This window comes from Gorilla gorilla, chromosome 8, assembly GCF_029281585.2.
Source record: "Gorilla gorilla gorilla isolate KB3781 chromosome 8, NHGRI_mGorGor1-v2.1_pri, whole genome shotgun sequence".
NCBI classification, from domain to species: Eukaryota; Metazoa; Chordata; class Mammalia; order Primates; family Hominidae; genus Gorilla; species Gorilla gorilla.
Genome location: NC_073232.2, coordinates 21,134,512 through 21,154,909, shown reverse-complemented (window position 1 = coordinate 21,154,909; position 20,398 = coordinate 21,134,512). Strand labels below are relative to the sequence as shown.

Here is a 20,398-nt window from a genome sequence, read left to right as displayed (position 1 = left end):
GAGGTGTAAAATTAGAAATTTGGAGAGATCCACCAGTCACAGTGGCTCATGCCTGTAAACCCAGCACTTTGGGAGGCCAAGGTGGGCGGATCATGAGGTCAGGAGATCAAGGCCATCCTAGCTAACACGGTGAAACCCCATCTCTGCCAAAAATACAAAAAACTGGCTGTGGCACGTACCTGTAGTCCCAGCTACTCGGGAGGCTGAGGCAGGAAAATCTTTTGAACCCAGGAGGTGGAGGTTGCAGTGAGCTGAGATCGCACCACTCCAGCCTGGGCGACAAAGTGAGACTCTGTCTCAAAAGAAATTCGGAGAGATTTAAAGTAACCTTTTATTTTTTGAGACACAGTCCCGCTCTGTCACCTAGGCTGGAGTACAGTGGTGCGATCTCGGCTCACTGCAACCTCCGCCTCCCGAGATCAAGTGATTCTCCTGCCTCAGCCTCCCAAGTAGCTGAGATTACAGGCATGCACCACCATGCCCTGCTAATTTTTATATTTTTAGTAAGAGATGGAGTTTAGCCATGTTGGCCAGGCTAGTCTCGAATGCCTGACCTCAGGTGATGCACCCATCTTGACCTCCCACAGTGCTGTGATTACAGGCGTGAGCTACCACGCCCAGCCTAAACTAACCTTTTACAAAGATCTAATCTTCCATCTCATTTTTGTGCTTAGACTTTTGAAATCTTTTAATTCAAGAAGTCCAGGAGTCCTGAGAAAAAAAAATGACAATGTGCTTTTATTTTTTTTCTTGTTAAAAAAAAAAAAAAACATTGGTAAATCGTTTTCATTAAATAGACCTTTGTGATTTTACTGATTTACATGAGTGGCACTAAATTACATGATTTATAAGGCTTGACACAGGAAGGATACGCTGAGGTATATGGTAAGAAAAGGGATATGAATACTAGAGAAATGTTAAATTGATAACAAAGGCACACTTTCGGATGTGAATCATAAATCTACCACTGTGGCTAGAACAGCCTATATGTACATGGATTCTGAAAGGCATGATCAGTTGCTGGTAAAAGTAGAGAGGGCCTGGGCTTCTGCCAGTCCCCTGGTACTTCCCACACCACTTCAGAGAAAAAGCATCATGACACAAGAACAGTAGATGGTAGAGGCCCCCAGCACTGAGTCAGGTGAAGCTACATGGTTCGCTGTTTAGTTATGTTTCCAGTACTTGGTTTAATTTCACAGTGAGGGAGTCGGTTGGTGATCTCTAAGAAATCCCCAAGCACCTGGTGTTGGGAAAGTCCCTCAAATAAAGAAGTGTTCTTTTCTTTTTTTTTCCTCTCTCTCTCTTTCTATTTATTTATTTTTTGAGATGGAGTCTTGCTCTGTCACCCAGACTGGAGTGCAGTGGCAGGATCTCAGCTCACTGCAACCTCCACCTCCCGGGTTCAAGCGATTCTCCTGCCTCAGCCTCCCGAGTAGCTGGGATTACAGATACCCACCACCAGGCCCAGCTAATTTTTGTGTTTTTAGTAGAGACGGGGTTTCACTATGTTTTGTCAGGCTGGTCTCGAACTCCCAACCTCAGGTGATCCACCCACCTCAGCCTCCCAAAGTGCTGAGATTACAGGCGCAAGCCGCAGCGCCCAGCCAAGAAATGTTCTTTAAACATCACAAATAAACATACTGCATCAGGGACTTGTAGGGACAAGACTGATTAACCAGGGGCTGAAATCCCCATATCAGAAACCCCAGACAGTTAAAAATAGTAAGATATCACTATAAGAACAATTCAAAGAAAAACAAGTTTACGGCAAAACAGACTACAAATCAATTTCATTATCACTAAAACTCCTTAATTTAAAAATACAGTACTAGAAGATCATCCACCCAAAGATTTGTATTTAGTAGGACCTAGATTTGCTAGTGTTGGGGAGACACTTCATACAGTGACTGGAAAGCAGCACCAGAGATTACATAAAATGAAAATATTAGTACTGCCACAGGACTTTCAAAAAGGAGGGGGAAAATTAATGAAAGTGACATGCATCAAACAAATCAAGAGGCAGTGTTGAGGTCATCGCCACGGAGCTGTAAACTCAGAAGTGTTTCCTGGTCATATATGGTCAATTAGGGTGAAGTCTGAAATCATCTAGATAATGACCTAGTTTTCCAGCTCACTCAGAGCTAAAATCCATAACACTATCATACATTCCTTTTAATTTCTGAGATGGAGTCTTGCTCTGTCGCCCAGGTTGGAGTACAGTGGCGCCATTTCGGCTCACTGCAACCTCTGCCTCCCAGGTTCAAGCAATTCTCCTGCCTCAGCCTCCGGAGTAGCTGAGACTACAAGCGCATGCCACCACACCCAACTAATTTTCATATTTTTAGTAGAAACGGGGTTTCACCACGTTGACCAGGCTGGTCTTGAACTCCTGACCTCAGGTGATCCAGCCGCCTAAGCCTCCCAAAGTGCTGGGATTACAGGCGTGAGCCACTGCACCCAGCCATCACACTTTCTTTTTTTGTTATTGTTTTTCTTTTGTTGTTTTCCTATTTCTACCATCACACCTTCAAGGATAAATTTGCTGGTTGCATTCACATATTCATAACCAGTTCCCCGTGGTTATTAAATCATGTATATCAATCCCAACATCTTAGAGGAATACAGTCTTTTCATGTTACCCAACAGAGGGGTTGAGAGAGTGGAGGAAGGAGGCCTCTTTTAATGGCTTTTTTTTTTTTTTTTGAAACGCAGTCTTGCTCTGTCACCCAGGCTGGACAGCAATGGTGTGATCCTGGCTCACTGCAACCTCCGCCTCCCAGATTCAAGCAATTCTCTTGCCTCAGCCTCCCAGGAAGCTGGGATCACAGGTGCCCACCACCACACCCGGCTATTTTTTGTATTTTTAGTAGAGGCGGGGTTTCACCGTGTTGGCCAGGCTGGTCTCGAACTCCTGACCTCAGGTGATCCACCAGCCTTGGCCTCCCAAAGTGCTGGGATTACAGGCATGTGCCACCCCACCCGGCCTTAATGGCCATTTTCTTAAAGAGAAATAGTGTTTCTTCAAAAGTCATCATCAAGCGAAGGTCTTGGCGAGGATATCTTCATGCTGGTGCAAGTGAACTGTGCCAATTCCTACAGCGGGTACTGGCAAAGGGGGCCGGCCCACCAGACGGAGCTATAAGTGCAGCAGAGAAGAAATAAAATGACATTTTGACTAGATCAGAGCTCTGCTTAGTTCCAACAAGACAGTGCATGTATTTCTCTTAGCTTAACCATAAATCACCTCTTTCAAATAATGAGTTACACAGAAGAGATTAGAGGGACAGGGCTCTGTGCCTCAATGCCTGTAATCCCAGCGCTTTGGGAGGCCGAGGTGGGCGGATCACGAGGTCAGGAGATTGAGACCATCCTGGCTAACATGGTGAAACCCCGTCTCTACTAAAAATACAAAAAAAATTTAGCTGGGTGTGGTGGCGGGCGCCTGGAGTCCCAGCTACTTGGGAGGCTGAGGCAGGAGAATGGCGTGAACCCGGGGGGTGGAGCTTGCAGTGAGCTGAGATTGCGCCACTGCACTCCAGCCTGGGCAACAGAGTGAAACTCTGTCTCAAAAAAAAAAAAAAAAAAAAATTAAGAAAAGAAAAACAACATGCACACAAAACACTACCAGAGAAAACGTGTGATTACCTTGCAGGCCAGCTGCTTTTCAAACCTTGGAGAAACAAATGACCATGGACCCATGTTCTGAGGTTCCTCCTGACTCCAAATATGATCTATGAGAGAAGAAATTCTTTCAGCACCTCAAGTAGACACATGCAGACGGTCCCCAATTTACTATGATCCCACCTACGACGGAGTTTTCAATTTTACGATGGTGTGAAAGGGATTCACATTCACTAGAAACTGTACTTCAAGTACCCATACAACAGTTCTGTTTTTCACTTTTGGTACAGTATTCGATAAATTATCTGAGATATTCAACACTTCACTATAAAATGTAATAGATTTTGTGTTAAATGATTGTGCCCAACGATAAGCTAATGTGAGTGTTCTGAGCATGTTTAAGGCAGGCTAGGCTAAGCTGTGTTTTGTAGTTTAGGTGTATTCAATGCATTTTCTTTTTTCTTTTTTAAGTTCTGGGGTACACATGCAGGATGTGCAGGTTTGTTATGTAGGTAAATGTGTGCCACAGAGGTTTGCTCCTCAGATCATCCATCACCTAGGTATTAACCCAGCAACCATTAGCTATTCTGCCTGATGCTCTCCCTCCTCCCCCGTGACCCTCGGACAGGCCCCACTGTGTGTTGTTCCCCTCCTTGTGTCCACGTGTTCTCATCATTCAGTTCCCACTTATAAGTGAGAACATGCGGTATTTGGTTTTTTGATCGTGTGTTAGTTTGCTGAGGATAATGGACTCCAACTCCATCCCTGTCCCTGCAAAAGACATGATCTCATTCCTTTTCATGGCTGCATACTATTCCCTGGTGTATATGTACCAAATTTTCTTTTTTTCTTTTTTTTTGAGACGGAGTCTCGCTCTGTCGCCCAGGCTGGAGTGCAGTAGCGCAATCTCGGCTCACTGCAAGCTCCACCTCCCGGGTTCACGCCATTCTCCTGCCTCAGCCTCCCGAGTAGCTGGGACTACAGGCGCCCGCCACCACGCCCGGCTAATTTTTTTGTATTTTCAGTAGAGACGGGGTTTCACTGTGTTAGCCAGGATGGTCTTGATCTCCTGACCTCGTGATCCGCCCGCCTTGGCCTCCCAAAGTGCTGGGATTACAGGCGTGAGCCACCGCGCCCCGCCTGTACCAAATTTTCATGTTTTTGTTTTTTTCTGACACAGAGTCTGGCGCCCAGGGTGGAGTGCCCTGGCGCAATCTCGGCTCACTGCAACCTCCGTCTCCCAGGTTCAAGCAATTCTTCTGCCTCAGGCTCCCAAGGAGCTGGGACTACAGGTATATGCCACCACACCTGGCTAATTTTTGTATTTTTAGTAGAGACGGGGTTTTGCCATGTTGGTGACCCTGGTCTCAAACTCCCGACCTCAGGTGATCCACCCACCTCAGCCTCCCACAGTGCTGGGATTACAGGCGTGAGCCACTGCGCATGGCCTGCATTTTCAACTTAATGGTATTTTCAACTTACGATGCATTTATTGGGATATAGCCCCCTCGTAAGTTGAGGTGCATCCATACACCAAAACAGGAAGGGGAATATCTAGAGATACGTTTAGAGAGATTTTTCTCTATATATTAAAATTCAATTAAATATATGCTTTTCCAATATGGCATAGTGTTGCTTGTCTCTTTTTTTCCTGGCAAATACAGTCATGTATCCACCACCTCAATCACGATACAGAACAGTTCTATCAACCCCCAGCATTTCCTCATCCTGACCTTTTGTAGTCGACTCCAGCTCCCACCCCCACCACTGAAAATCACGGATCTTTTCCCTATCGCTACGGTTTTTTTCTTCTCCATAATGTCATATAAATGAAATCATGCAGTCTTGGGGCTCCTGGAACTGTAATAAGCATTTGTGATTGATTCACGTTGTTATGCACAGCAATGGTTCACTCCTTTCCGTTGCTGAGTAGCACATTATACGGATGTGCCACTAACTGTTTATTCATTCACTGGTTGAAGGGCATTTTGGTTGTTTCCAGTTTGGGGCAATTAGGAATAAAGCTGCTATAAACACTTGCCCACAGATTTTTCCGTAAACCTGTTTATTATTATTTTTTGTGACAGGGTCTCATTTTATCAACCAGTCTGGAGTGCAGTGGCATAATCACAGCTCACTGCAGCCTCAACTTCCCGGGCTCATGTGATCCTCCCACCTCAGCCTCCGAAATAGCTGGGACTACAGGCACATGCCAGCACACCTGGCTAATTTTTCTATTTGTTTTTTAGAAAAGGGGTTTTGCCATGTTGCCCAGGCTGGTCTTGAACTCCTGAGCGCAAGTGATCCACCCGCCTCGGCCTCCCAGAGTGCTGGCACAGGCATGAGCCACCGTGCCTGGGCTATTTTCTCTTTTGTAATTAAATAAAACTTTTTGAGAGAGTGGGTCTCACTCTGTCACCAAGGCTGGAAATGCAGTGGTACGATCACGGCTTACTGCAGCCTTGAACTGCTGGGCTCAAGCAATCTTCCCACCTCAACCTCTCGAGTAGGCTAAAACTACAGGCATGTGCTATCACACCTGGCTAATTTCTTTTATTTTTTGTAGAGACAGGGTCTTGCTGTATTGCTCAGGCTAGTCTCCAACTCCTGGCCTCAGGTGATCCTTCTGCCTCGAGCTCCCAAAGTGCTGGGACTACGAACATGAGCCACCATGCCTGGGCTGTGAATGTGTTTTCATTTCTCTTGAGTAAATACCTATGAGTGAGACTGCTAGGGGAATATGGTAACTCGGTGTTTAACTTTATAAGAAACTTACTTTTTTCCAAGGTGGCTGCACCAGCTTGCATCCACCAGCGGCGAGTGAGGGTTCCAGTGGCTCTGCTCCCTCCTCATCAACACTCATAGCATGAGTCTGTTGTTTAGTTTTGTTTTAGTTTTAACCATTCTAACAGGTGTGTGGCCATAGCTCATTCTGGATTAATTTTATTTCTTTTAACATGAATAATATTGAGCATTTTTTCAAGTGCTTATTTGCCATCCACTTCTTTGGAGAAGTGCCTACTCAAAGCTTTTGCACATTTTGAAAAATTGGATTATTTGTTTTCTTTGGGTTTGTTTTGTTTTTTTGAAATGGAGTCTCACTCTGTCGCCCAGGCTGGAGTGCAGCGGCACAATCTTGGCTCACTGCATGCTCCGCCTCCTGGGTTCAAGCGACTTTCCTGCCTCAGCCTCTGGAGTAGCTAGGATTACAGGCACCCGCCCGCCACCAAGCCTGGCTATTTTATGTATTTTTAGTAGAGACAGGGCTTTTCCATGTGGGCCAGACTGGTCTTGAACTCCTGACCTCAAGTGATCTGCCCACCTTGGCCTCCCAAAGTGCTGGGATCACAGGTGTGAGCCACCGTGCCGGGCCTTTTTTTTGTTTTTTAGAGACAGGGTCTCACTCTGTAGCCCAGGCTGGAGTGCGGTGGCACAATCTGGGCTTGCTGAAGCCTCAGCCTCCCAGGCTCAAGTGATCCCCCTGCCTCAGCCACCTAAGTAGCCAGGACTACAGGCGTGCACCACCATGCCCAGCTAATTTTTATATTTTTAGTAGAAATGGGGTTTTGCCATGTTGGCCAGGCTGGTCCCAAACTCCTGACCTCAAGTGATCCACCTGCCTTGGCCTGCCAAAGTGATAGGATTACAGGTGTGAGCCACTGCACCCGGCCGAGATTCAACTTTCTTCTTCTTTTTTTTGAGACAGAGTCTCACTCTGTCACCCAGGCTGGAGTGCATTGGTGCGGTCTCGGCTCACTGCAAACTCCACCTCCCAGTTTCACACCATTCTCCTGCTTAAGCCTCCCCAGTAGCTGGGACTGCAGGCGCCCACCACCACGCCCGGCTAATTTTTTGTATTTTTAGCAGAGACGGGGGTTCACTGTGTTAGCCAGGATGGTCTCAGTCCCCTGACCTTGTGATCCACCTACCTCAGCCTCCCAAAGTGCCAGGATTACAGGTGTGAGCCACCGCGCCCGGCCCAAGATTCAATTTTCTAATAACCCCCACCATGTCTTTTCATTTAAAAGAGCTGAAATGGGTTTCGGGTATCTGAACATCAAAACCCAAATGAGAACAACCTCTTACCTTTAACATGTTTGTATTTGCTCATCTCTTGCTGTAAAGAATCCAACGGGAAGGGGCAGAGTTCCTCTACTCGAATGATGGCAAAGTCATGCTTCTTGGCCCCCAGAGATTCTCTTTGTTTCACCAGGGAGTAGAAATGTTTGCCGGAGCAGAACACGAGGGTCTTAACCCTGTTGGACAGAAAAGGAACAATAGGGTGGGGGAGAAATTTTTTAAAGTAAGAATTACGTCAGAAGAGGCCAGGTGCTGTAGCTCACACCTGTAATCCCAGCACTTTGGGAGGCCAAGGCGGGCAGATCACGAGGTCAGAAGATCGAGACCATCCTGGCTAACATGGTGAAACGCTGTCTCTACTAAAAATACAAAAAATTAGCCGGGCGTACTGGCGGGCACCTGTAGTCCCAGCTACTCGGGAGGCTAAGGCAGGAGAATGGTGTGAACCCAGGAGGCGGAGCTTGCAGTGAGCCAAGATCGCGCCACTGCACTCCAGCCTGGGCGACAGAGCAAGACTCAACCTCAAAAAAAAAAAAAGAGAATTATGTCAGAAGAAAGGGGAGACAGTGCAGATTTAAAGTCCTCATGAACAAGGTGGTGGGGGTCTCTGCAGCCGAGTTCAGTCACAGGCTATTCCTGGGGATCCTTCTTCAGCAACATGCGCCTACAAAGTCCACTTTCCCACCCACACTTAACTCATACTCCACTGACTTAAAGGACTTAGGATAGAGGAGGCCAGGCATGGTGGCTCACGCCTGCAATCCCAGCACTTTCAGAGGCTGAGGTGGGTGGATAACCTGAGGTCAGGAGTTTGAGACCAGCCTGGCCAACATGGTGAAACCCCATCTCTAATAAAAATAAAAAAATTAGCAGGGTGTGGTGGCGGGCACCTGTAATCCCAGCTACTTGGGAGGCTGAAGCACAAGAATCACTTGAATCCGGGAGGCGGAGGTTGCATAGAGCTGAGATTGCACCACTGCCCTCCAGCCTGGGCAATAGAGCCAGACTCAGTCTCAAAAATAAATAAATAAATAAATAAAAATAGGAGAGGGGAGATCTGCATCACCTGTGATCTCTTAATGTGAACTACTTTTCCCATTAATTAAAATTCTGCCACAGAATATGAAAACAGAGATACATATCTTACTTTTTTGGATCCACAGATGAATCACCAATGACCGGGTTAAATGTTGTTCCTGGTGCCATTTCTTGAAGAGTTGACACGGCTGCCTACGAGGGAGAAGAGGCCACACATCCAGCAAGCAACAGAAAGAGGTGATGCTGTCACTTACAAGGGTCACTATCAAACACGAGTACCAAAGTTCCAGCCTAGCACTGCAAGGAGACACATGTCCTAATAGACATAATGCCTTGCCAAAAAATATCAGTTCTGTATACTTCAGGGTAAAACTATGTTTCTGAGGTTACATAAGATAGCCTTTTGGAATCTTAACACTTTGGGAGGCCAAGGCAGGAGGATCGCTGGAGGCCAGTTCAAGACCTGCCTGGCCATCATAGTGAGACTCCCTTTGCACCCCCTACTCCACCATCCCCACTGGTGCCCTGCCTCTATTAAAAAAAAAAAAAAAAAAAAAGGTGCCGTGGCTCATGCCTGTAATCCTAGCACTTTGGGAAGCCAAGGTGGGCAGATCACCTGAGGTAAGGAGTTTGAGACCAGCCTGGCCAACATGGTGAAATCCCATCTCTACAAAAATATAAAAATACAAAAATTAGCCGGGCATGATGGCGGGTGTCTGTAATCCCAGCTACTCAGGAGGCTGAGGTGGGAGAATTGCTTGAACCCAGAAGGCAGAGGGTGCAGTGAGCTGAAATCGCACCATTGCACTCCAGCCTGGGCAACAGAGCAAGACCCCATCCGAAACAAAACAAACCAAAACTGGCCAGTTGCAGTGGCTCCAGCCTGTGATCCTAGAACTTTGGGAGGCTGAGGCAGGTGGATTGCTTGAACTCACAAGTTTGAGACCAGCCTGGGCAAGATGGTGAAACCCCATCTCTACAAAAAAATACAAAAATTAGCCAGGTGTGGTAGCGCACGCCTGTAGTCCCAGCTACTCAGGAGGATGAGGTGTGAGGCTAGAAGTTTGAGCTTGGAGGCAGAAGTTGCAATGAGCCATGATCATGCCACTGCACTCCAGCCTGGGTGACAGAGCCAGACCTTGTCTCAAAAAAAAAAAAAAAAGAAAAGAAAAAGACTGGGCGCGGTGGCTCATGCCTATAATCCCAGCACTTTGGGAGGCAGAGGTGGACAGATTGCCTGATATCAGGAGTTCAAGACCAGCCTGGCCAACATGGTGAAAACCCGTCTCTACTAAAATTATAAAAGTTAGCTGGGCGTGGTGGTGCGTGCCTGTAATCCCAGCTACTGGGGAGACTGAGACAGAAGAATAGCTTGAACCTGGGAGCCGGAGGTTGCAGTGGGCTGAGATCACACCACTGCACTATAGCCTGGGTAACAGGAAACTCCATCTCAAGAAAAAAAAAAAGTAAAAAGATTGCCTTTTGTGCTCATTTTGGCAGCACATATACTAAAATTAGAACACTGCAGAGAAGATTAGCATGGCCCCTGCACAAGGATGACAATAAAAATTGAAAAATGAATTTAAAAAAAGATTACCTTTTGCCTGGTGCCACGACATAATTTTAAGAATCAGGCCGGACGTGGTGGCTCATGCCTGTAATCCCAGCACTTTGGGAGGCCGAGGCAGGCATATTGCTTGAGGCCAGGAGTTTGAGACCAGCCTGGCCCACATGGCGAAACCTCGTCTCTATTAAAAATACAAAAATGAGCCAGGCATGGTGGTGCATGCCTGTAATCCCAGCTACTTGGGAGGCTGAGGCAGGAGAATTGCTTGAACCCAGGAAATGGAGGTTGCAGTGAGCTGATATTGTGCCATTGCACTCCAGCCTGGGTGACAGAGCAAAACTCTGTCTCAAAAAAAAAAAATTGCTGGGTGTGGTGGCACACACCTAATAGTCCCAGCTATGTCGGAGGCTGAGGCCTTGCTTGAACTCAGTAGGCAAAGGTGGCAGTGAGCCAAGATTATGCCGCTGCATGCCAGCCTAGGCGACAAAGCAAGACTCTCAAAATAACAAAAAAAAGAAAAAAAAGAGCCCCATCAGAAAAATGGTGCTAAAGGCATTGCATTAACTCTTCCTGAATGTTCAGTGATGCCTCCAGGCTTATGAGGTCACCTCAAAATATATAAGGTTGTTTGCGAAACACTGGGTGAGAAAGAACCAGTAGACCACTATAAGTGAACTAAAAATGAATGGCTGCTATTGGTAAGACTACTGAAATCCATTTCCTGGCTATTGACTAGATACTGACTCCCAGGGCCAGGCTAGGGTGAGTCAAGTAAGGTACCTAGTGCAAAAAGTTTAAGGAGGCACTGATTTTAGGGCCATGAAAATATCGCCCCTGAGAATGAGTACCTCCCTACTCCCCTCTGAATGCTAAAAACTGCTTAAAACAACGAGGCCAGGCATAGTGGCTCACACCTATAATCCCAGCATTTTGGGAGGCCGAGTCAGCCCGATCACTTGAGGCCAGGAGTTCGAGACCAGCCTGGCCAACATGATGAAACTCTGTCTCTACTAAAAATACAAAAATTAGCTGAGCATGGTGATACAAGCCTGTAATCCCAGCTACTGCGGAGGCTGAGGCTGGAGAACTGCTTGAGCCTGGGAGGCGGAGTTTGCAGTGAGTGAGCCGAGATCGCGCTCTCCATTCCGGCCTGGGCAACAGAGCGACACTCCATCTCAAGAAACAAACAAACAGGCCGGGAGCGGTGGCTCATGCCTGTAATCCCAGCACTTTGGGAGGCCGAGGCGGGTGGATCACGAGGTCAGGAGATCGAGACCATCCTGGCTAACACAGTGAAACCCTGTCTCCACTAAAAATACAAAAAATTAGCAGGTCGTGGTGGCAGGCGCCTGTAGTCCCAGCTACTCAGGAGGTTGAGGCAGGAGAATGGCCTGAACCCGGGAGGCGGAGCTTGCAGTGAGCCGAGATCGCAGCACTGCACTCCAGCCTGGGCGACAGAGCGAGACTCCGTCTCAAAAAACCGACCAACCAACCAACCAACCAACCAACCAAGGGGTGGAAGCAAATCACTCGCAGCTTTTCTTCACTACCCCTCAATTCCAAATATACACTCTCGAACCTTTGTGAGCAGCACAAGATATTCTTGAATGGCCAAATTCTAAACGTCTTATTTCACCTCAGCAGTCATATCCAAATAAATGTAAAAACTGTAATACTCCCGGCCGGGCACGGTGGCTCATGCCTGTAATCTCAGCACTTCGGGAGGCCAAGGCAGGTGGATCACATGAGGCCAGGAGTTCGAGACCACCTGTCCAACACAGTGAAACCCCATCTCTACTAAAAATACAAAAATTAGCCAGGCATGGTGGCGAGTGCCTATAATCCCAGCTACTCAGGAGGCTGAGGCGGGAGAATCGCTTGAACCCGGGAGTTGGAGGTTGCAGTGAGCTGAGACAGCACCACTGCAATCCAGCCTGGGTGATAGAGTGAGACTCCGTCTCAAAAAAAAAAAAAAATTTAATACTAATTCTAATTAAAACTCATATGAACCTGAAAAAATTATAGCAGATGGGATAAATATATGCTTAGTAGTATTTATTATTTTGAACATTTCTATTTGAAAACTAGCATATTTTTGTGATTTGAAAAACAATGTACACTTAACAGATAAATAGGTAAACCTACGTATGTGTTAAATGATAAAATGATAAATTTCACGCCACTGCACTCTAGCCTGGGCAACAGCACAAGACTCCATCTCAAAAAGAAAAAAAAAAAAAAAAGAATGACAAATAATGCCACTCATTTTCAACAAAATACTTTGAATTCCCAAATTGCTGCTATCAAAAAAAATAGTGCTTAGACCATATGGGCTTTAAAACTTTTTCTTTTCTTTATCAGACAAGGTCTTGCTGTGTTGCCCAGGCTGGAGTGTAGTGGCATGGTCATACCTCACTGCAGCCTTGAACTCCAGGGCTCAAAAGATGCTCCCATCTCAGCCTCCTGAGCAGCTGACAGCACAGGTGTGAGCCACCACACCAGCTAATTTTTTTTTTCAGAGATGGGGTCTTGCAATGTTGCCCAGGTTGCTGTCAAACTCCTGGGCTCAAGCAATCCTCTTGCCTAGGCCTCCCAAAGTCCTGGAATTATAGGCATGAGCCACCATGCCCAGCCTAATAGCCTAAAAGCTTTTCTAAATAGTATTTCTGCTCAGGAGGGCACTAGTATAACATCTGCTATCCCTGTCCTTCATTACAATTGACAGAAAACCTACCTATCTCTCCAGGTAGTCTTAAAAGGCTGTTTAAAAAATGAAAGCAGGCTGGGTGTGGTGGCTCACGCCTGCAATCCCAGCACTTTGGGAGGCCGAGGCGGGCGAATCACCTGAGGTCAAGAGTTAGAGACTAGTCTGGCCAAGATGGCGAAACCCCATCTCTACTAAAAATACAAAAATTAGCTGGGTGTGGTGGCACGTGCCTGTAATCTCAGCTACTTGGGAGGCTGAGGTGGGAGAATCGCTTAAACCCGGGAGTCAGAGGTTGCAACGGGCCGAGATTGCACCATTGCACTCCAGCCTGGGTGACAGAGCGAGACTGCGTCTCAAAAAACAACAAAAAAAATGGAAGTAGCAAAGTCAGTTGAAACTAAAAAGGTGTTTCTGTAATTTAAATATAATTAGATATGGAAAATAGAGAAAAATGGAGTGCAAAAAATGACAAAAGGAGGAAGGCTTACTCACCACCTTCTGCTTACCGGGAGCCTGAGTAACATCTTAGGGGAAGCAACAATGAGTGGTTTTCTGAAGTTCCGGACCATCTGTCTCCTAAGCAAGTGGAAATACTGCGCAGGAGTTGTTGGGTGAACCACAAACATGTTCACAGTGTCTCCGTCCACCCCCTCTTCCGCACTGTCACACATCTGGGAGAGAAGTGGCAAGAAAGGAGAAGAATGTTCAGATCATCTATTTCAGTCGTGGTGACAATGGGCTGGCCAAAGGGAAACACAGGTTTTCTTGATTATAGCAGAAAAGCTATTGCCCAACATTACAGAAAAATATCAGCAGGTGAATTTATGAACGGTGCGGTATTAACCAAAGGAGAGCTCTGATGGCTTTCTCCACTGGCCCAATTCTGTGTCATCTAACACAATTGTTCCCAAACACGGCTGATAGCAAAAATCATCTGGAAAGGACTTTAAAAAAAAAAAATACATATTCTGATTACTACAGGGTTAAGATAGGGGAAGGAAGCACTATCAGAATCTCACTTTCCTAATGTAATAAACAAAACGATTGTGTGTGTGTGTGTGTGTGTGTGCACGCGTGCTTTAAGACAAAAAATCAAAAGCAGCTAATAGAAAGGTTGAAAAATTGAGGGCAAGGAAGTTAAATCTCAGAAGATCCTGGTGGGACAGAAAGCTGAGGCATAACTCCTAACCCTACCCCAAAGGCAGTGAAAGGAAAGAAAGCGAGTTGACAAAATCTGGACAATTATTTTTGTTGTTGTTACAGAGTCTCGTTCTCTCACCCAGGCTGGAGTTCAGTGGCATGATCATAGCACACTGTAACCCCAAACTCTGGACTCAAAAGCAATCCTCCCACCAGAGCCTCCCAAGTAGCTAGGACTAAAGGTGCCTGCTACCACACCTGACTAATTTTAATATTTTTGTAGAGATGGGGTCTTGTTATGATGCCCAGGCTGGTCTCAAACTCCTGGGTTCAAGCGATCCTCCCGCCTCAGCCACCCAAAGTGCTGGGATTACAGGCATGAGCCACCGTGCCTGGCCTCAATCATGATCATCTTCTTTTTGCATACACCCTTGATTCCCATGACCCTTCACTCCAACCCATAAACCTAGTTAATCCCCACTTTCTGCCTGTTCCATGTCTGCAGAGAAAGTAGCTGGAGACAACGCAAAATCACACCAATGGTCTTACTTTAGAATCCTGACCAACAATCTGAGGTGGGCCCTTAGTGACCTTAGACTCTTAAACTCTATTTCCCTAACTCACTCATTCTCCTTCTTTCCCAGGTGACTAATTCACACCTTTAAACTCAGGACCTCCTCCTGCATCACCACTCTCAGCTAATGACCTAACAGCATGTCCTCAGACCATCTACACACACATTCTCACTTGCACCCATCTTCTCTGCCTTCCATTTATTGCCACCAACCATGCTGCTGTCTAAAGCTAATTTAATCCATCATGTACTAGAGCCCACCCCATTTTACCCATGCAAGGAAATCACTCAGTTATTCTATCAGCACCATTCTCTTCTTGTCTACTGGATCATGCCTATCACCAAACAGGCCTTATTTCCTACCTTTAACACAAAACAAAGGCCTGGCGCGGTGGCCCATGCCTGAAATCCTAGCACTTTGGGAGGCCAAGGTGGGAGGATCACATGAGGTCAGGGGTTCAAGAGCAGCCTGGTCAACATGGTGAAACCCCATCTCTACTAAAAATACAAAAATTAGCCAGGCATCGTGGCACAAGCCTGTAATCCCAGCTACCCGGGAGGCTGAGGCAGGAGAATTGCTTGAACCTGGGAGGCAGACGTTGCAGAGAGCCAAGACTGCAGCATTGCACTACAGCCTGGGTGACAGAGCAAGACGCCATCACAAAAAGAAAACAAAACACAAAAAGAACTCTTGACACAAATTTTCCCACCAGCTACTGTCTCATTTTCTGGTTCTATTTACAGCAACTCCTCAAAAGAGTTAAGTTGACGTTCCTCCCTTTTTTTTTTTTTTTTTTTTGAGACAGGGTCTGGCTCTCTTGCCCAGGCTGGAATGCAGTGGTGCAACCTCAGCTCACTACAACCTCTGCCTCCCAGACTCAAGTGATCCTCCCACCTCAGCCTCCCAAGTAGTGAGGATTATGGGCATGCACCACCACCCACCCAGCTAATTTTTTTAGTTTTATTTTTAGCAGAAATGGGGTCTCACCATGTTGCCTAGGCTGGTCTCAAACTCCTGAGCAAGATATCCACCCACCTTGGCTTCCCAAAGTGCTGGGATTACAGGTGTGAGCCACCATGCTAAGCGAACTTTCCTCCCTTGAATAAGTTCTGGAGATCTACTGTACAGGATGGTAACTGTAGTTAACATATTATATACCTGAAAATTACTAAGAGGATAGATTTTAAATGTTCTCTTCACAAAAAATGGTGAGTATGTGAGGTGATGGGTCTGTCAATTAGCTTGAATCAATCAGTTCACAATGTATAGCTGTATCAAAACATCACATTTTATACTATTAATATATACAATTGTACATTTGTCAATTAAAAATGTTTAAATAAATACACTTTCCTTTCTCTAGAATCAGGAATCAGGGGTGTCTGATCTTTTGGCTTACCTGAGCCACACCGGAAGAAGAAGAATTGTCTTGTGCCACACATAAAATACACTAACACTAACAATGGCTAATAAGGTGTAAAAAAAAAAAATCACAAATAATGTTTTAAGAAAGTTTATGAATTTGTATTGGACCACATTCTTTTTTCTGGAGACACAGTCTCGCTCTGTCACCCAGGCTGGAGTGCAGTGGCGCAATCTCAGCTCACTGCAAGCTCCGCCTCCCAGGTTCACACCATTCCCCTGCCTCAGCCTCCCAAGTAGCTGGGACTACAGGTGCCTGCCACCGTGCCCAGCTAATTTTTTGTATTTTTAGTAGAGACAGGGTTTCACCGTGTTAGCCAGGATGGTCTTGATCTCCTGACCTCATGATCCGCCCACCTCGGCCTCCCAAAGTGCTGGGATTACAGGAGTGAGCCACCACGCCCGGCCTGTATTGGGCTACATTCAAAGCTGTTCTGAGCCGCATGCGGTCCGTGGACACGGGTTGGACAAGTTGCTCTAGATAGTCCTTAATATGTCCCAGACAGACTTTTGTCCCTACCACTCCATCAAAACCGCAGTCATCAACCAACAAATGGACTCTTGATTTCTAAATCCAGTGGTTCATTCTTATGCCTCATCTATTTATTTATTTATTTATTTTTAGTAGAGACAGGGTCTCACTATGTTGCCCAAGCTGGTCTCAAACTCCTGGGCTCAAGCGATCCTCCCACCTCGGCCTCTCAAAGTGCTGGGATTACTTCACTCCTCATCTTAATTGACACTGACACTCCCTCTTCCCTGATATGTTTCCTTCGCTTGCTTTCTAAGATCTTCCTCCCACCTCACTGGTTGCTCCTTCTTCATCTCACTTCTTCTTCTCTGCATCCTCTGAGGTTGGACTATCCCAGGGCCCAGAGCTCAGGCACCTTCTCTCCTCCACTGTGCTCGCTGCTTCGATGACTTCTTCCAGACTCATGACTGTCAATGTCATCTAGTGGCCGATGACTCCGAAACTGTATCCCCCACCTACTCATTTCCTCTGTTTCTTCAACAACTAGTAGTTTTGTATTTCACATGTCATGCTTTAGTTTATCTACCATTACTCTAATCTCTTTTTAAATAAAATTCTCAATGTCATCATTAATGTAACTATCCATCTATCTGTTGTTCTGTCTACCTATCTATTAAGCTATCATCTGTTTATACATTTTAGCTGCACACATGCCAAAATCATTAACAATATGCATGCTGAAGTACTTGGGGTGACATGTATTGATATCTCTATTTATTAATTATTTATTTATTTATTTAATTTTTTTGAGACAGAGTCTTTGTTGTCCGGGCTGGAGTGCAGTGGCGTGATCTCACTGCAACCTCTGCCTCCTGGGTTCAAGCGATTCTCCTGCCTCAGGCTCCCGAGTAGCTTGGATTACAGGGATGAGCCACTACACATGGCTAATTTTTGTATTTTTAGTAAAGATGGGGTTTCTCTGTGTTAGCCAGGCTGGTCTCGAACTCCTGATCTCAAGTGATCCACCTGCCTTGGTCTCCCAAAGTGCCAGGATTACAGGTGTGAGCCACTGCACCCAGCTAATGTCTCCATTTATTTTGAAATGAATCAAAACATAAGATGCATTGAAGGATACCAGAATGGCAGATGAATAGATATGTGAAAAAACAAGTATAATAAAAAATAATGGTGAATTCTAGGGAGTGGGCATATGAGTATTCACAGTAAATTCTTTCCAACTTTTCTGTATATCTGAAAGTCTTCATAATAAACTATAAGGAAATAACATGCAAAAAGACACATTTGTAATGATTCACACCAAATGAGGACAATGGCTATTTCTGGCAGGATATTTCAAATGTTTTAATAACCAGCCAATGTTGGTGGCTCACGCCTGTAATCCCAGCACTTTGGGAAGCTGAGGCGGGTAGATCACTTGAGGCCAGGAGTTTCAGACTAGCCTGGCCAACATGGAAGAACACCAATCTCTACTAAAAACACAAAAATTAGCCGGGCATGGTGGCATACGCCTGTGGTCCCAGCTACTTGGAGGCTGAGCCAGGAGAATCGCTTGAACCCAAGAGGCAGAGGTTGCAGTGAGCCAAGATCGCACCACTGCACTCCAGCCTGGGCAACAGAGCGAGACCCCATCTCAAAAAAAAAAAAAATAAAAAAGCTCTCTGGGGGATTCTGATGATCAGCCTGGTATAAGAACTGCTGATCCTGGCAAAAGAGAACTTTAATTGCCATAAAACCGTGATACAATTATACCTGAGGCATTACGTTTCCAAAGAAAATTGACATTGCATCAAATCTGTTTCACTCAAATACTAAGCTGTGTTACAGTTAGGTGGGCGTTAAGCTATCCGCAGGAGGTAGAAAAGCTCTAGGAAGCAGGAAAATGATTCATTGACTCCGGAAGACGTTACCCTTACCTGCAGGAAACGCTCTATTCGACAGGATGAGTGGTCTGGCCCAGCCCCATCGTAGCCATGTGGAAGGAGGATGACGATGCCGCTTTGTAGGAGCCACTTGGCCTCTCCTGGAAAAGTACCATGTGGGGAGTAAGAGCTCTACGAAGCGGGGACAAAGTGGCCTGACGCGACTCAGCTGGGGAAATCAATGTTAGTTTTCTGCCTGACCCCCCAAAACTGCTTTCATTACATGCACCTTCTAGAACTGTTATGCTATACTTAGGGAAATGTCCGTTTCATTGAATGAAAACCTATCATGGGCTAGGCACGGTGGCTCACACCTGTAATCCCAGCACTTTGGGAGGCTGAGGCGGATAGATCACTTGAGGTCAGGTGTTCGAGACCAGCCTGGCCAACATGGTGAAACCCCGTCTCTACTAAAAATACAAAAATTAGCCAGCTGTAGTGGCACATGTCTGTAGTCCCAGCTACTCGGGAGGCTGAGGTGGGAGAATCACTTGACCCCGGGAGGTAGAGGTTGCAGTGTCCTGAGATCATGCCACTGCACACCAGCCTGAGGGACAGAGTGAGACACCGTCTCAAAAAAGAAAACCATAACCTATCACGGCACAGGCCCTGGGCTTTTATGAGTGGAAGACACACTCAAAGGGGAACGTTCCCAGCTTCCTGGACAGCACATGCCGCTCCAATACCACCGCAGGCACCACTCTTACAAGAATGGGCAGCTCCCGGCCGGGCACAGTGGCTCACACCCGTAATCCCACCACTTTGGGAGGCCGAGGTGGGTGGATCATGAGGTCAGGAGATCGAGACCATCCTGGCTGACACGGTGAAACCCCATCTCTACTAAAAATACAAAAAATTAGCCGGGCGTGGTGACCGGCGCCTATGTAGTCCCAGCTACTTGGGAGGCTGAGGCAGGAGAATTGTGCAAACCCAGTAGGCGGAGCTTGCAGTGAGCCGAGATCGCACCACTGCACTCCAGCCTGGGCGACAGAGCGTGACTCCATCTCAGAAAAAAAAAAAAAGAAAAAGAATGGGCAGCTCTCACAGCCCAGCTGACAACACAGTCCACTGTCTTGAAACAGGGGGTGGTGGGCACGACAGAACAGTCTCTGGACAAGTCAGAAGTCCAGGCCCTCAGGCACTTTTCTTCCTCCCAGTGAAAATGTTACAGAGAAGCATAACTATAGGAAAGATTTAAGGCAGGTATTCAAAACCCAAGAGTGGGAATCCCTGGAAAATGGGATTCAGGGTCTGGGGAGAAGACTTAGACGTTTACTTCAATTACTTCTAATTTTTACGGTGAGCAGGTACTGCTTCGGAAGCTTTCAGACACTGGAGCGGGTTTTCATGGCCCTACTGACTCCTGGGCACAGGTGCTGGGTGGCACCAGTGCTCCTGCTGAGACAGAACTTGGGTTTTTGTCCCAGTAACACATTAACCTGACAGTGGCCACACTCCCGTCATAACCGGGTGATCCCAACTCCCTGGAGGCGCCGCCGCACAGGGGAGTCTCAAGGCAGCAGTGGCCCCTTTTCATTCATTTGTCCCCGCGAGGCTGGGGCCACGCAAGGACCCCCACCTGTACCCACCCTATACGCTGACACCAACCTCCAGAGATGAATGTGTCAAAGATGATCTGGGCACCATTGAAGAAATCGCCAAACTGTGCCTCCCACAGGGGCAGTAACTTTGGGCTCTCAATGCTCATCCCATATTCGAATCCCAGGACAGCCTCTTCTGACAGGGGGCTGTTGCTGACCTAATCCCAGAGAAGAGAAGGAAACGCTGCATGTGAGGGCCACGGCAGAGCACTGGGCTCCTGGGAACTTATCGAAG

General features: G+C 46.6%; 1 protein-coding gene and 1 non-coding gene across 3 annotated transcripts in view; one reads left to right on the top strand and one right to left on the bottom strand.

Annotated features, from left to right (window-relative positions):
* Positions 1–709: 709 nt before the first annotated feature.
* DHTKD1 (dehydrogenase E1 and transketolase domain containing 1) overlaps positions 710–20,398 on the bottom strand; it is a 56,879-nt gene continuing 37,190 nt past the window's right edge. Inside the window, exons 11-17 of one of the 2 annotated variants that reach the window (XM_004049058.5) lie at positions 20,171–20,321; positions 18,557–18,663; positions 13,520–13,684; positions 8,849–8,931; positions 7,708–7,877; positions 3,646–3,731; positions 710–3,136 (exon numbers count right to left, since the gene is read on the bottom strand). In XM_004049058.5, the coding sequence (XP_004049106.4) occupies positions 3,035–3,136; positions 3,646–3,731; positions 7,708–7,877; positions 8,849–8,931; positions 13,520–13,684; positions 18,557–18,663; positions 20,171–20,321 (864 nt within the window). In that variant the 3' untranslated portion in view covers positions 710–3,034. Of the gene's footprint in view, positions 3,137–3,645; positions 3,732–7,707; positions 7,878–8,848; positions 8,932–13,505; positions 13,685–18,556; positions 18,664–20,170; positions 20,322–20,398 lie in introns of those variants that run through there. The other variant, XR_010135154.1, reaches the window with a different exon arrangement.
* On the top strand, positions 10,224–10,330 carry LOC115936069 (U6 spliceosomal RNA). Its single transcript, XR_004071654.1, has one exon. It is a non-coding gene; the product is annotated as a U6 spliceosomal RNA (small nuclear RNA).